This window comes from Echeneis naucrates, chromosome 4 (assembly GCF_900963305.1).
Source record: "Echeneis naucrates chromosome 4, fEcheNa1.1, whole genome shotgun sequence".
In the NCBI taxonomy this organism is placed as follows: domain Eukaryota; kingdom Metazoa; phylum Chordata; class Actinopteri; order Carangiformes; family Echeneidae; genus Echeneis; species Echeneis naucrates.
In genome coordinates, this window is record NC_042514.1 from 13,723,782 (window position 1) to 13,737,567 (window position 13,786).

The 13,786-nt window shown below is 40.1% G+C and overlaps 1 protein-coding gene across 1 annotated transcript; it reads right to left on the reverse strand.

Annotated features, from left to right (window-relative positions):
* Window positions 1-383: 383 nt before the first annotated feature.
* On the reverse strand, window positions 384-7,222 carry dhcr24 (24-dehydrocholesterol reductase). The gene is made up of 9 exons (XM_029500663.1): window positions 6,847-7,222; window positions 6,238-6,393; window positions 4,854-4,959; window positions 4,255-4,373; window positions 2,738-3,001; window positions 2,494-2,637; window positions 1,625-1,822; window positions 1,364-1,542; window positions 384-1,270 (listed from the first exon to the last, which is right to left on the reverse strand). The coding sequence occupies exons 1-9, from the start codon at window positions 7,075-7,077 to the stop codon at window positions 1,117-1,119; spliced, it is 1,551 nt and encodes a 516-aa protein (XP_029356523.1). The 5' UTR covers window positions 7,078-7,222; the 3' UTR covers window positions 384-1,116.
* Between the last annotated feature and the right edge of the window lie 6,564 nt (window positions 7,223-13,786).

A 13,786-nucleotide genomic window follows, 5' to 3' on the forward strand; every position in this document is an offset into this window, starting at 1 on the left:
TTGGTTCCTCCTGACAGCGGCTGTTTTTAACCATGGTGGGACATGGAGGGTGAGCTCAGGAGAGAGGAGAGGCGCTATCATTGTCAAAATACTCTGTTACACGTAATAAGATAATATCTATAATTTAAGGCATAATTTCAGAATAATATACTGTGCATTTTATCATTTTTGTTGAATTGGATTGTGTTTGTTGTTGCAGCCGAGTCAAAGAAGGATCTGTCACTGTTAAGGACAGAAAATACATTAAAATGCTTTTGCAAAGCACTTTGAATTGCCTTCTGTTTTATGAAAGGTTCTGTATAAATACATTTGCTGAAAACCTAATGATGAATCAGCCAAACATGCAAGAGAAAGTCAGATGTCAGACGTTATTGTTCGGAGCAAACAGGTTTATTCTGACAACACATTGTTATATTAAATTGGCTCTGGGTAGGTGTGTGTGAGAAAGCTGTCCCTTATTATTATTATTATTATTATATTGCAGCATGGTGAGTTTTTCACCCATCATCTTCATAGTCTATGTCTTAAAAAGAAAAAAAGGAAAATAAGCAGAAAAAAATATATAGATTCATTGGAATAAAAAGTTTTTAATGAATCCATTGAGCCATTAAACAGCCCAGCCAATATTGTATAATTTTAATCAAAATAGGGTAGTCACAATTATCTATGTTTGGGAGTTTTTTCCTGATTTAAAATTCAAGTTTATTTAAAATGTCAGCATGCCAACTGGAGGTCATGCTTTTAGAGTGTGTGGCACTTGGATGGTTTCACAAAGAAAAGATGTCAACAAAAAAAAAAAAGGCATTTAGAAAAATAGGTGCTCATCTCATCCATTATTCAAGGTTTTCAGTCAACTTGAAAAAATGAAATCAGAGCATAGATGTTAGTGTTGTTTCACATTAATAGGAAGGCACTTTTAAGATACCATTTCATTGACAAAATGATCTGACGTTCTATCTTATTCTGTGTGTGCGAAGATTTATTCGCTAGATGTATCTTTGAGCAAGACAGTCTTTTAGTTACAAACATCCCAAAACTATAGTCTGTCACCAGGAGTGAGTTGCAGAAATTGCCTTGGACGATCTGTGACCTGTGATCAGTTGCCATTGATGTGGGTCAGTGTCGAGCAGATTTACAGATTTTGTCGTAAACCTCAGGGAAGGCCTCCTTACAGCCTAGTTCCCCTCTCAATCTGTGATACAGCTGTCCATCAAACATCTCCCAAAACTCCTCTCGGTCCATGTAAACATCTGCATAAAGCATCTGGAAGCTGCAAAAGAGAATGGCAAATAGATATTAGATGTATCAATTCACCTGCACATAAAAAAACTTTTTTTTTTTTTTTATATTCAATGACACTTACCCATGTTTATCTCTAACAAACTTCTCCAGCTGACGTGTTGATGCTTTTGCTTCAAAGTGTTTGACTTTGGGTTCTCCATAAGCCCCAATATCCACATACAGCTCTTCCTCTTGACTCTTGGGATGAACCATTCCTCTGCCTGGAGGCAGCAGGAATGGACACAGCCACAGAGGGTAAACCTGAAATAACCAATTACATTTGAATACTTCAATCCATTTGTGCTGTGAACAGTAAGTGTTCAGTGAGTTTATACATCCTTACGTGAATGTCCTGGTGAAAGCAGGTTATTGCAGACTGCAGATGCTTAATGGGTATCAGCATGTCCTGGACCACATGGTGCTGTTCATAAAGCCGTCTGATGGTTTCCCCCTGCGTGAGCTTCAACAGGGAGATCTTAGGAGGAACCATCCATCCAAAAAGCCATCGAAACACTGGGTTGTTGCCAAATGGGATGATGTCCTAGAAAAAAGAGACATGCACGCAAAAGAGGTTACACAACCAGGATAAAATAAGATGCCGGGATGGCGTCCTGTGATGAAGTGTGCTTTTCCTGAAATTATTTATCAGTTAAATGATAATATGTGATGTATGTGATATAATATGGAAGAGAAACTCAGATCAACGGTTACTCCTCTTAAATTCCACCAGAGGGCAGCCACAACTCACCCACCACTGCCGAACACATACTCAAACAAATCAGTGATGTCTACAACTAATTGTGGATTAGAAATGTAATCAAAGCATCAGTCAGCCCCCAATTGTGTGTCTTCCCTCTACATTGTCAGAAAATAAATAAATAAACAAATAAAAAACCCTTTCAAAAACGGATGGAACCCAAGAGCTTTAGGTCAAACCAATACCATGCATAATTCATTCCACCATTTACTGTTAGAGAAACTAAAGGATGCCAAGGCCTTTTTACTAATGGCTAATGTTGTGCATATATCTGGGTACAAAATGTGTGTATGTGTGTGTGTGAGAGAGCATTAGTGTAATAAAGACCTGTGAGCGTGTGCTAGGTACGATGATGACAGGATCAAATGTGGCAGGTATATGTGCTCCTGAAATGTAACCCTAAAGCTCGCAGAATCATGACCGCTTAAGTGCATATATCCGTATTTTTAAACTACCTGAAGCTCCCAGAAGATGCTGCGTGTGTGTCTGTGGTAGTACTGCCGCAGAGGAATGTACTCCACTCCAGTGTGGTCTTCTTTCAGATAGTTCTCCACATGTTTGAAGAACCAGGGTTTAAAATACAGGCCTATTCTGTTAATCTGATGCCAAATAGGTAAAAATAAAGTTTCATTAGAAATGTGAAATATTTAGCATTTTAAGCACATGGAACCAACACAGTTAACAACACGCACAGCTCACCTTGTCAGGCTCTGCGTGGTCAGTCATGGTCCCCGTCATGATGACAGCCATGTCGCGGGCGTACTGGAGACCCTCGACAAATGCGTTCTGCTTGTTCTCTGATGCTTCAGTGAAGCGTTTACAGATGTTCTCTAGCCCTCTGACTGGCTCATAGCGCAGCTTCACCCATGCTTTAGCAGGCACTATCTTAATCTCAGCTGCAACCAGGAATCCTAGAGTCCCACAAGACCAGGGGACTGCGTGGAACAGGTCTGAGTTTTCCTCCTATGTGAAGAAAAGAATTATCTCTTGTTTGAAAAAGAGCAAACACATCTACAATGTGTAAGGTGGTTTTGCTTATGCTGACCAAATTTTTTAATTATTTGTTATTTTATTTATTATAATTATTATTATTTGTATTTTAGATTAGCGGGAACAGGTAAATTACATCAACCATGAGACAACACACACACATTACTCCTTCTCTCCAGATTGTGTTCTCAAGAGCAACCCACCCACCATCTAGATCTCAGTATATCATATTACAAAATCAAATACAAAATAATTATTTGCCTTCAACATATGCTTTTGAACAATGAATTCTAGCTACTGACAAATCTCTCTCTCTCTCTCTCTCTCTGTCATCATTATATTTAGAAATTTTATTTTATTTTGCGTTATGGATATCTGTTTTGTCTTTTTTTAGTTTGAATCACTTGAGGTTTATTTGAATGCCTGTGTGCAATTGTTTTATATGTGATAGTTTAACCTGATCAGGTAAATGGAGTATTCTGATATAATTTGAATAAACGGTCAGATAAATTTTAGTCTTATTGGGAGGGGATATATCATACCATGGCAACACGTTTACAAACTAACTTGTAATTCTGTAAAAAAAAAAAAAAAAACTAAATAAAAATATTTTCAACTTCAAATTCTTAATTAAATCTTGTCCACAGTGAAAATACTAAATTTAGGGGCTACAAAAGAATCAAAGCTCTAATTTTTGGAACACTGAAATTAAAGACATGTTACATTTTTTATGGTTTTGGTCCACATATGGCTATGTTTTTGATATCCCTGAGAAAATGGTTAGCCTTAAAACAATAATCTTTGGCGAATTAAGAAATGGATGCCCAAATGCCTTAAATAGTTTTTTAAAGGAAGGAAAACCTGTTTTAGACTAGAGACATTATAGTGAATAGGCAGGAAACAATTAAGGACGATACAAAAAAAAAAAAAAAAAGGAATATGTTTAGAAGACCTTGTTTAGAAGAATGAGCATGACAAATTGTGTTTTTTGTTTTAGTTTCCTTTCTCTTTTTTCCATGTAATTTGTTCTGTGTTTGTCTGCTTGTAGTTTTAATGTTATAAAAAAAGAAATAAATCCTTTTTTTTTTTTTTTAAATCACAAGCTCACAGTTGTTTTTCTGCTTTCATGGCAGAGTGGCACGATACAGATAGTTTGTAAACATGGTGATCATCACGGTGATCCCCAGCAGACTCACATTACATTACACTCAATTCCACACACTTACCTCAGTGCAGCGTACCAAACTGCCATCAGCTAGGACCAGCTCATATGCAACACAAATGTGCTGAAACAGCCCATAAATGTGGGAGGACGATTCGATGCCTGTACCCATCACCAAGCCGCCTGAGAGGGGAGAGACATTAAAAGATCTGCTCTTAGTGATTCAGTTTCTCTCCAGGTGAGACGAAGAGGCAGCAAGCACACAAAAGCATCATTCGCCTGCTGAGTGTGTATCTGGGCTTGCATGGACATCAGGCTAAATGAATGTACCACAGTCTGATGGGAAAACATTAGATTGCTGATGAGTAGTTTATGACATCAGGAAATCCATTATGAAACCCAATCCAGGGGAGCCTCCAACACTGCAGCCATTTCCTCCGAGTTTCATCTTTAGAGCTACAACATCAATCCTCTAACACAATTAGAGAAGTCGCTGAGGCTCTCAACAGGATACAGTGATTGATGGGACAAATGCAGAATCTACATCACAAAACACTGAACTGTGGAAATCATCAGCACATCTATTTCTAGAAACCAGATGATGGCCCTCTAGGATGACTTCCAGGGAAATTATCCACACTGACTGTAATATGGAAAGCGTACCCACAGTGAGATCGTCCAACTCAGGCAGCACTGGCAGCGTCCAGCCGATTGAAGTGAGGAGAGCTGTCACTTGACCCATGTTGGCCAGTGGCTCAACTCTCACCACCTAAAAAACAAAAGATAAATGATGAGACCTCGCCATAAAGAAACCTTGTTAATAAAGAAGAGCACTGGGGCCAAAAACATTGGCAATAAGATGCTTGTATGGCTATTAATTTTTTTTTATGTTATCCATGAAAAATAAGTGAATAGCAAATTTATGAGGAAAGTTGCCCCTGTAAATAATGTCACTGTGTGTTGATTAGTGTGTCTGCACTTCTGCCTTCGATTTCCGTTGCCACATTGTAGAATGAGCAGCCTGTGTTTCGAAGTGCTGGTGGTTATGCTGGTATGTGTCCTGAGCAAAGTAAATGATGGACTGAAACACCACCAATGGTCATTTCTTTAAACTACAACTCCATGTTTAGTTTGGCAAGTTAGTGCATGCTTGTTAGCACTTCGGGATAGGGTTCGGGTGAGCACTAACCATGGTGCAGCTGAGGCCAACAAGGACATCATTACCAAGTTTCATTCATTAAGTCACGAGCTATGCTACTTATCCCATTAGGGATTGTGGTACAGTGGTACACTTTAGGTTCGAACCCTAGACTTTGTTTGGAGTTTACATGTTCCCTCTGTGCCTCCATGAGTTCCCCGCGGGTACACCAGCTTTGTTCAACAGCCCAAAGAAATCTTTATGTCAACCGAAGGCAAGTGTGAATAGTGGTTGTCTCTGTATGTTTCTGTATGTCTTTGTATGGCATTCATGTCCAGGATATGCCCCGCCCTTTCCCACTGTGGGTGGAGCAAATTCCATCTTGCATTGAGAGAGAGCAGGGTGCAGGTAAGGTCTATCACAGGGCTGACATACAGAAACAAACACCCAGACACACTTCACCCTCACTGACTTCATGCATTTGGACTGCAAGAGGAAGTTGGAGTACAACGAGGAAAACCCAAAGACATGAGGAGAACAGCAGGAGGCTTCTTTCTGCGAAAAATTCACCTGTGTCTCATAACATCGACTGATGATGGCCACATTCCTTTCACGTTTTACAGTTTAACAACCGGGGTGGTGTGAATGCTAGCTGAATTCGGTGACTTACTGGGACACTTCATGGATGAAGTAACAGTTAATGTAATTACTTACACCTGAGATTTTCCTACAATGACTAATCATCGAGATAAAAGTCAATTAGCAAAGATGATTGTAATTGTTTGCAACGTTAAGCAGGTGAAAGTATGCTGTAATCATATACAAGTTCTACTTCTCTTTTTTTTTTTTTTTTTACATTGCAAAAATGTACAAATCATCTGGTAGCACAACTTGTGTGCGTTCTCCTACCTGCCTCTTTGTGTCCACCTCCAGAATGTCCATCATATTGATCATTATGTTTTTGTGGGTTTTCTTGTATTTGCCCACTCTGAGAGACACAGTGAGCCATCCCGGTCGACCTGTACACATGTAGGTCTTACTGCCTTCCTTCCCCCATTCACGAACCTGAAACATGTCACAATACACAACAGAACGACAAAGAAGTGATCGATCAAAGGACGAGTGTTAGATTATACCTGACTCAGCTGCCAAGACCTTCTGCACTGATACACTGAGGTCAAAGGCCTCGGTGGCTCATTTGAACCGTCCAAGCTGCGTTGACTGAATGCTAACAAACTCTGTTACTTCATCCCTTTGTGTGTCTTTCTTAACCATTCCTTTGGAGTCTGAATAAGATGAGGTTCTCTCAGGACTTTGAAAACTTTACTTCATGTCATATTCTGGGATTCATGCTGAACTTCCTGCAGAAGGTGCTGATGTGCATCTTGACTTTGCAGTATGTTTTCCCAGAAAGACCCAGATGCCTTAAAGCAGTGCACATGGCTTGAGATAATTATAGAGAATTATTGCCGGGTAACAATATAAATGATACACACTGAGGAGGGTCCGTGCGCTCACCTGTCGCTGGATGTCTCGCACGCGCTGGTCGTGCAATTTCGGTGCGGAGCACATCTTGAATATGATCCAGGCCCTCACAAAGTAATACACATCAAATATAACGGAGAGCGGCAGGAGAAACAAACACACAAATATCCACCTCTGGTGAACGATCACGTAATCTAGACCTTTGACTTTGATCCACAGCATCAGCAGAAGCACCGAGCCTCCTAAATACAGCAGCGGACCCATCGCGTGCGGGAAGATCGGATCAGATGCGCACGAGATCCAAACTTCTATAACTTAAAAGTGTCTTCAGATCGACTTCCACTGACGGCCGACGGTGCTTGCCTTCAGACAGAGCCCGTATCGATTATCCGACTCCTGATCGCTCCTCCACGCTGATAGGTGAGCAGTGCCAGCTGGTCGGTCGGTCGGGCCCGCCCCTGCTCTGCGCTGATTGGTCGTAATCCCCGTAGAGGCGGGCTCTAGCACCGAAGCGTCACGCTGACTGGGTAAGCGCGTGAATAGAGGATGTGTGACCAATCACGGAGCTAATCGGCTGTCACACCACGTTGCCTGAGCTCATGGTTGTGTGACAGCACGACGTCCCATCAGCCTTCCAGAGAGGGAAGGAAAGAAGGAGCTGTGTAGCTTTAAACTAGACATGACACTTATAATATCAGGCTTATTCTGAGGATGCTGGCTGGACTGTCATCTAATCTGATGCTGACATTCATCGGTCCAAAAGGATGAATCCTTCTCTCTTTGAAGATTATTTGGCTTTTCATGGCTCAGCTCTTGGAAAATGAATTCCCATCATGCGTCAGGTGTACCATGTGTTCAATGCTAATTACAAAATGTTACATGCTGACATATAAAACTAATATAGTGAGCACAGTATGTGTGAGCGCGCTTGGCAGGTGGAGTCAGTTCACACCACACTGTGTCGAAGTAGAAACCCCACAAGGCCAACAACTGTAGCTCCTGTAGACTGTAGAGTTTTTAATTGTTTATTGTGTTTACTCATATATTGTCACCTTATAGCTTATCTATATTTTGTCTATTTGGTCATAAACATATATTATTTGTTTATTATATGGATACTGATGTATAGTTGTCAAAGTCACATTAAGAGCCCCCGCCATATCTGACTTCTAACTAATTAGGCATTTAATAAGTTCTACAGCTCACTAATCAAAACATTAGGTAGCGTTGAAGGATAAACTTGTCCTAATTAACTCTGTATGGTTGATGTTTCAAGGGCTGACAAAAGAGCCACCCCCATGCTACTCAAACATATCAAGGATCTGAGGTGGTTAATTGGCTTGTTTCATAGTGTCGTCGTTTAAGACAAAACTGCTGACTAAACAACTCATTATTTGACTTTTGCAACCTGACACCGTTATGCTATGACAGTGACATATGCTTAAATTTTGCTCTATTTCATGTCCAGTATGACAATTTTGGCCTACGTTTAAAGAAATTGCAAGGTCCATATCTGTCACACACACACACACACACACACACACACACACACACACACACACAGGCACAGGGCTAAAGTGGTACCCTTCAGACACATTAGACAGAGGGAGGGTGGGGCACCAGTAAAGATTTCTTAATGGGCTCTGCCGTCCTCTCGTCCATCTGCCCTGATGATAAACACACAGCTTCTCCACATTAGCTTGATGGGCGTCCATCCCTTCACTGTTTTGTTTTTCATTACTTTCCATCAAACCATCATTTTTAACAGTTTTGGAGAGGGGCAGGAGGTCTACAGAGTAAGGACTAGCACGTGGACCACATGATCATAGTTTGTTTCAGCATGGGACATGGAGATGAGAGGAAAAAACAAGTGAATGAGCTTTTTCTTGTCATAAGAGGATTTTTGTAACTGGAACAAAATCGTTTTGGATGTCTGGTGTCTGTCAGAGCGCATGGAGAGCACACTCTGTGGGACTATTGGTGTGTGAGTGACACTATCAGTCGCCGGTCACAGCCTCAGAGGCTGTACAGTAACCTTCGAAACAATCAGAGTCTTGGAGAAGGATGCCTTCATTGCACCATGGAGCTATCTTCATCGGAGCCTTCCTCATTGTAACTGGGGGGTCCACAGCCTTCCTGGCCTCGTACCAGAGCCGCCTTCAGGCTTTTTCCCTGTGTTGTGTGGTGCTGGGGGTGGTCATGCTCATCTTGGGGCTCTTTTGGGCAATCAACAGCAAAAATATCCCAAACTACAATCCCCGGGATTTCGACTCAGATTGCCCACATTATCCATATGACTACGCCAACTTCGGCAACCATGCCCTCTTTCCAAATCCTGGGAGCCGTTTTCCTGAGTCCCAGTCAGTGTTTCTGCCAAGGTGGGTGAAGGAAAAATGTTGGTAATTTTACTGCTTTGCACAGTTGAAGTTATATTGTGAATAAGAGCTATTTTATTCTGAAGACAGAAAATTAAACTATTGTATGTTAATAAATTACAGTGGAAATGAAAACACATTTGTTAAATACAAGGAAAACATCTTATATTAGATTAGAAACATGATGCAGTTCGACCTGAATCGTCGTTGCTATATGTTCTCCCATGGTGACCAAATCATCCTTCCTGTTTTTCATTGTTTGATTACGTCAAAGGCTAATATCAGTTTTCAGTGTCCTTTTGGGATTGATGCACAAAGATCACTTTACCAGGATGATGCACACAGTCCACGCCAAGAGCACATTTTATAAAATACATTAGGACTAATTCATTACTCTTTGATTTTAAGTCACGGATGGACACAATCTACAGGAAAGATGGATACGCTAAATACTGACACAAAATGACAGAAAGTTAAAAGAGTCGAGAAAATACCTAGAAAATGTACTTATGCCTACTTGATTTATTTCGTAAAACTGTAGCCTGCAATCAGGAGTTGATTAGCTTCGCTAATGGTAGCTGAACATGACTAGCTTCCCATGGCTAGCACGGCTCTGTCTGCAGCTAACAAAAGTCACCTACTTTTTTTTTGTTTTTAAGTATTCAAATTAGGATATGAAAATAGACAAGTAAGTCAAGAAAACATATTTAATAACACAGGGATGGGTTAGTCACAGTATGGACAACAATGGGAATATAGCTAGGAGAAACAAAAACAGATGACCCCAGCCAGCTCTGTTTTGTGCTACATGTAGTTTGTTGTCAAAAATGATGAAGATGTATTCAGATTTTTTTTTGTGTGTGTCTTCTTAAGTTGCAGTGAATTGAGTGACATTTACCTTCTGAAAACTGAAGAATATAAGCAAACAATATATATAAACATGAGATGCAACATTTAACAAGCTTAAAACAGATACATTGCATTACTGTTCTTTAATAGCATGTTTCTTCATTTTCCTGTTTTTAGGTGAAGCTAAGCTAACTGGCTGATGGCTGTAGCTGCATATGAAGGAAATAAGATAGATTTTGCCAGTGCAGTATAGACATGAACATGGCATTCAGACTTTTTCATTAAATATAATGAAAACTGGTAGAGTATATTTCCCAACTATTCTTGAGCGGGTCAGGATTTGTAGCAAGTTGGGAGACAGATACAGCAGCTTTCTTTTGGACCAAATGAGCTCATCTGTTTAGCTCCTGCTTGTCTCTTCAGATGTTTGGTAGTTAAACTAGTAAAATATGAGAAAGAAACCACATGGCTGATGGACAACACAGCTTCAGCATTAAAACTATAGACCAGGATGTGCATATTTGTGAAATGCAATTATTTTTGGGCGGAAACGTGACGACCGACAGAACACGACTCAATCTGCTTTTCAGGATTTGACCTTCGCTAATCTTTCAGGACTGTGCATGTTGATTTGTTTTTCTGCAACCTGATTTTCTTTTTACTGCCACTTTTTTCTCGAGTGCAGAACGATGGAATGTCACAGGCATGGTGCTCGTGGTGAGGAATTTGACTACCCTCCCATGGACTCTGGGGGTTTTAGTCCAGCACCTCACCCTCCTCCTTGGCTGGGACCTCCGCCTCCCTATGAGGTTGCCATCAAGACCACATGCAGCTCTACACACCTGCGGCGTGCATACTCAGACACGCACCTGGCGACAGAGCCCCTGTTTGGACAGTCAAGAGAGATTAGCTTTGAGGTGTGATGATGGGGCGATGTGGACATCCCATCTCTCCTGCCTTTATCAAACCAGGGCTAACTCAGACTTTACAGTCTTTTGACAGCAACCAACACTTGAAGCATGCTTCTTCTTTTGGGTCTTAGCATTATTCTTAATTACAGAATAATGTATAATGAACTATATTAATGAATGAACTATTATTAATGAATAATAATTATTCTGTAATTACAATTCAGGTGTCCACACAAACTCAAATTTATGGCAAAATTAAAAACAAACCAGACCAACGGCACCCTTATCAAACCAAAATAAAGCACCAAATCACCCTTTTGTCTGAGGTGTGCTGCCACCATGAACACTGTGGAAGTGTTTTAAACTCTTCAAAAGGGAGACAGCTACCATGCTATGCACAAAAAACAAGTTTGACTGACATCAAATTGGTATTCCAGATGGTAAGTTGAAGAAATGAGACTGAGCTGGAGTTAGAAGCTGCGCTTTAAAATGAATTGACATCAACAGTTTCTATTAGGGGGCATTCACACTTAATGCGTTGCAAACCTATTTGATGCTACAATTTGTCTTTATGTAGCATCTCTACATTAAGAGATGTGTTTTTTTAAAGGCAATATCTAGCTTTAATCTAGCAACTTGGTTATTTAGAGGAGAGTCACCAGTAAGATGACCCTGCTTTGTTCGGTGAGAGGCAGACAGAGGTAACGGTCATTCTCTGAGAGATAATTTTACAATGACTGTGGCTAAAATCACAGCACAGTCTTTAACGTAAATGTTGGTGGTGATTTTGTGATAGCATCATTATCATAGCAGTAGCAGAGCAGCTGCTTTGAAATTAATTGTAAGTTAACTCGTCAATTTACTCCTGTTTAAGTTACTATTTCCAAATTGTTGCAGCCTAACACCTGAAACGGAAATATATAAATGACAGCAACTTGATTGTGAATTCATCATTACATTACTGTGTAGGTGAGCACAAAGTGTCGAATAGAAGTCCACTGTGTAAATATGATGATGTTTCTTCAAGTTTTCAGTCTATTCAGCACATTTACCAAACATGGCCCTGGCTAGCTTAGCATAAAAAAATGGAAACAGGGAAAAACAGCTAGCCTAGCCGTTAATAAAGGTAATTAAATCAACCAACTATCATGTCTAAAGCTCATCAAATAACGTATCTTTCATCAATACAAAACTTGAAGTGTAAAAACAAGATATATTTTTCACTAAGTGTTGCATGTCAGACTTTCATTCCTAATGCTCAGGTCATATCCAGCCAAATGAACAGAAAAGACAAAATAAATAATGTAATGTCTTTTATATATATATATATATATATATATATATATACATACATGTATGTACACAAAAGCTTAAGAAATTTTTAAGTTCTTCAAAGATATTTACACTGAAGCTTGAAAAGCAGACAGCATTTAGCAGGTTGATCTGCTAAAAATCTAAATGGTTCGTTTCAGAGATTAGTTGCTATGGTTACAAAAGCACACTGGAAATACAGGATTTCCTTTAATTTCAGATCATTAGGGGTTGGGTTTCCCTTGTTGATCATAGAGGGCATTTCTCTGTTGTCTGTGACCTGAAAGGCTGCAGGAAAAGCACCATCATTTTGAAAAAGTGTTGTCCCCATGAGGATTATCCATCCATCCATCTTCTACCACTTTTCCGTTTCCAGGTTGTAGGGGGTCCCATGAGGATTAACATAATGACAAATTTGGGAAGCTAGCACCGAGGCCTGTAGAGGTCTTTCAGTTTGTGTGGCACACATACTCATGAGCTTGTAGCAGGGGAAGAATGACTCATCTGACCATAAGTTTTCCACTGCTCACTGGGCCACTGAGCATTACAACTTGACCTATTGTAATCATGGAATCTGTCTGTTCTGTCTGCTGAAATCACATCTGTCATTTTCTTCCCTTGTTTTTTTTTTATATATATATATTGAAAGGCCATTATTTTCTTCCAGATGTCCATTAGTAATCACATCACAATGTCAATGCAACGTGCAAATCTATCTGCATCAGCCTGTTTATGTTACGGCCAGACCTCATATAATTGCTGTATTGAATATTTAGCTGCACTATATTGAACTGATGACCACACATTGTTGTGATCACTGATAGCACAAGGATGGCTGAGTTATGCTGCTGCGATGCTGCTGTGATGCAGCTGTGTGTGCAGACACACGGAAAAGCTGACAGGAATCACAGTCACCAACAAGCCACTGTAGTGTCTTTATATAGATCTTAATATGCATGTTCTTAAGACTGACCTGATTTAACTTGAGCAAAGCAAGCTCAAAGAGACATCTTGTGACATTCAAATTACTTGTCAATCTCTGTGAGTGTGTATTTAACATGATTTAATTAAACGGTAGTGACTGATATGATATCCGACACTGTCGTCTTATTAGGATGCAGGGATTGTTGAAAGTCTTTGTACTGCAGTATGTGTACAACAGTGCAAAAATATGTGCTAAATTTATAGAAAATATGAGGCATATATTATTTTTGACATTTACATCCATGTAATGGCTTTCAATAGGTTTGAGTCACTTTCAAGTCACTCAATGCTGAGTGAAATTCCATTAGATGTATTAAGTAGCTGTCATCATCAGCATATTTTGACTTCCTATAGGCAAGAGAGCGAGAGAGAGAGCAGGAAGCAGAGGGCTGCTGTTGGCGTTAAGTGGAAGCTAATGGGCTAAAGCTGTCAGATTTGTCTAAACGGCAAGGAGGCACAAGAGTCAGAGCAGAGAGGAAGACTCACATACAAACCCAGGAAGAGGCCTCGTAGGTCTCGCCAAGCCTCGTTGATGCATGTGTG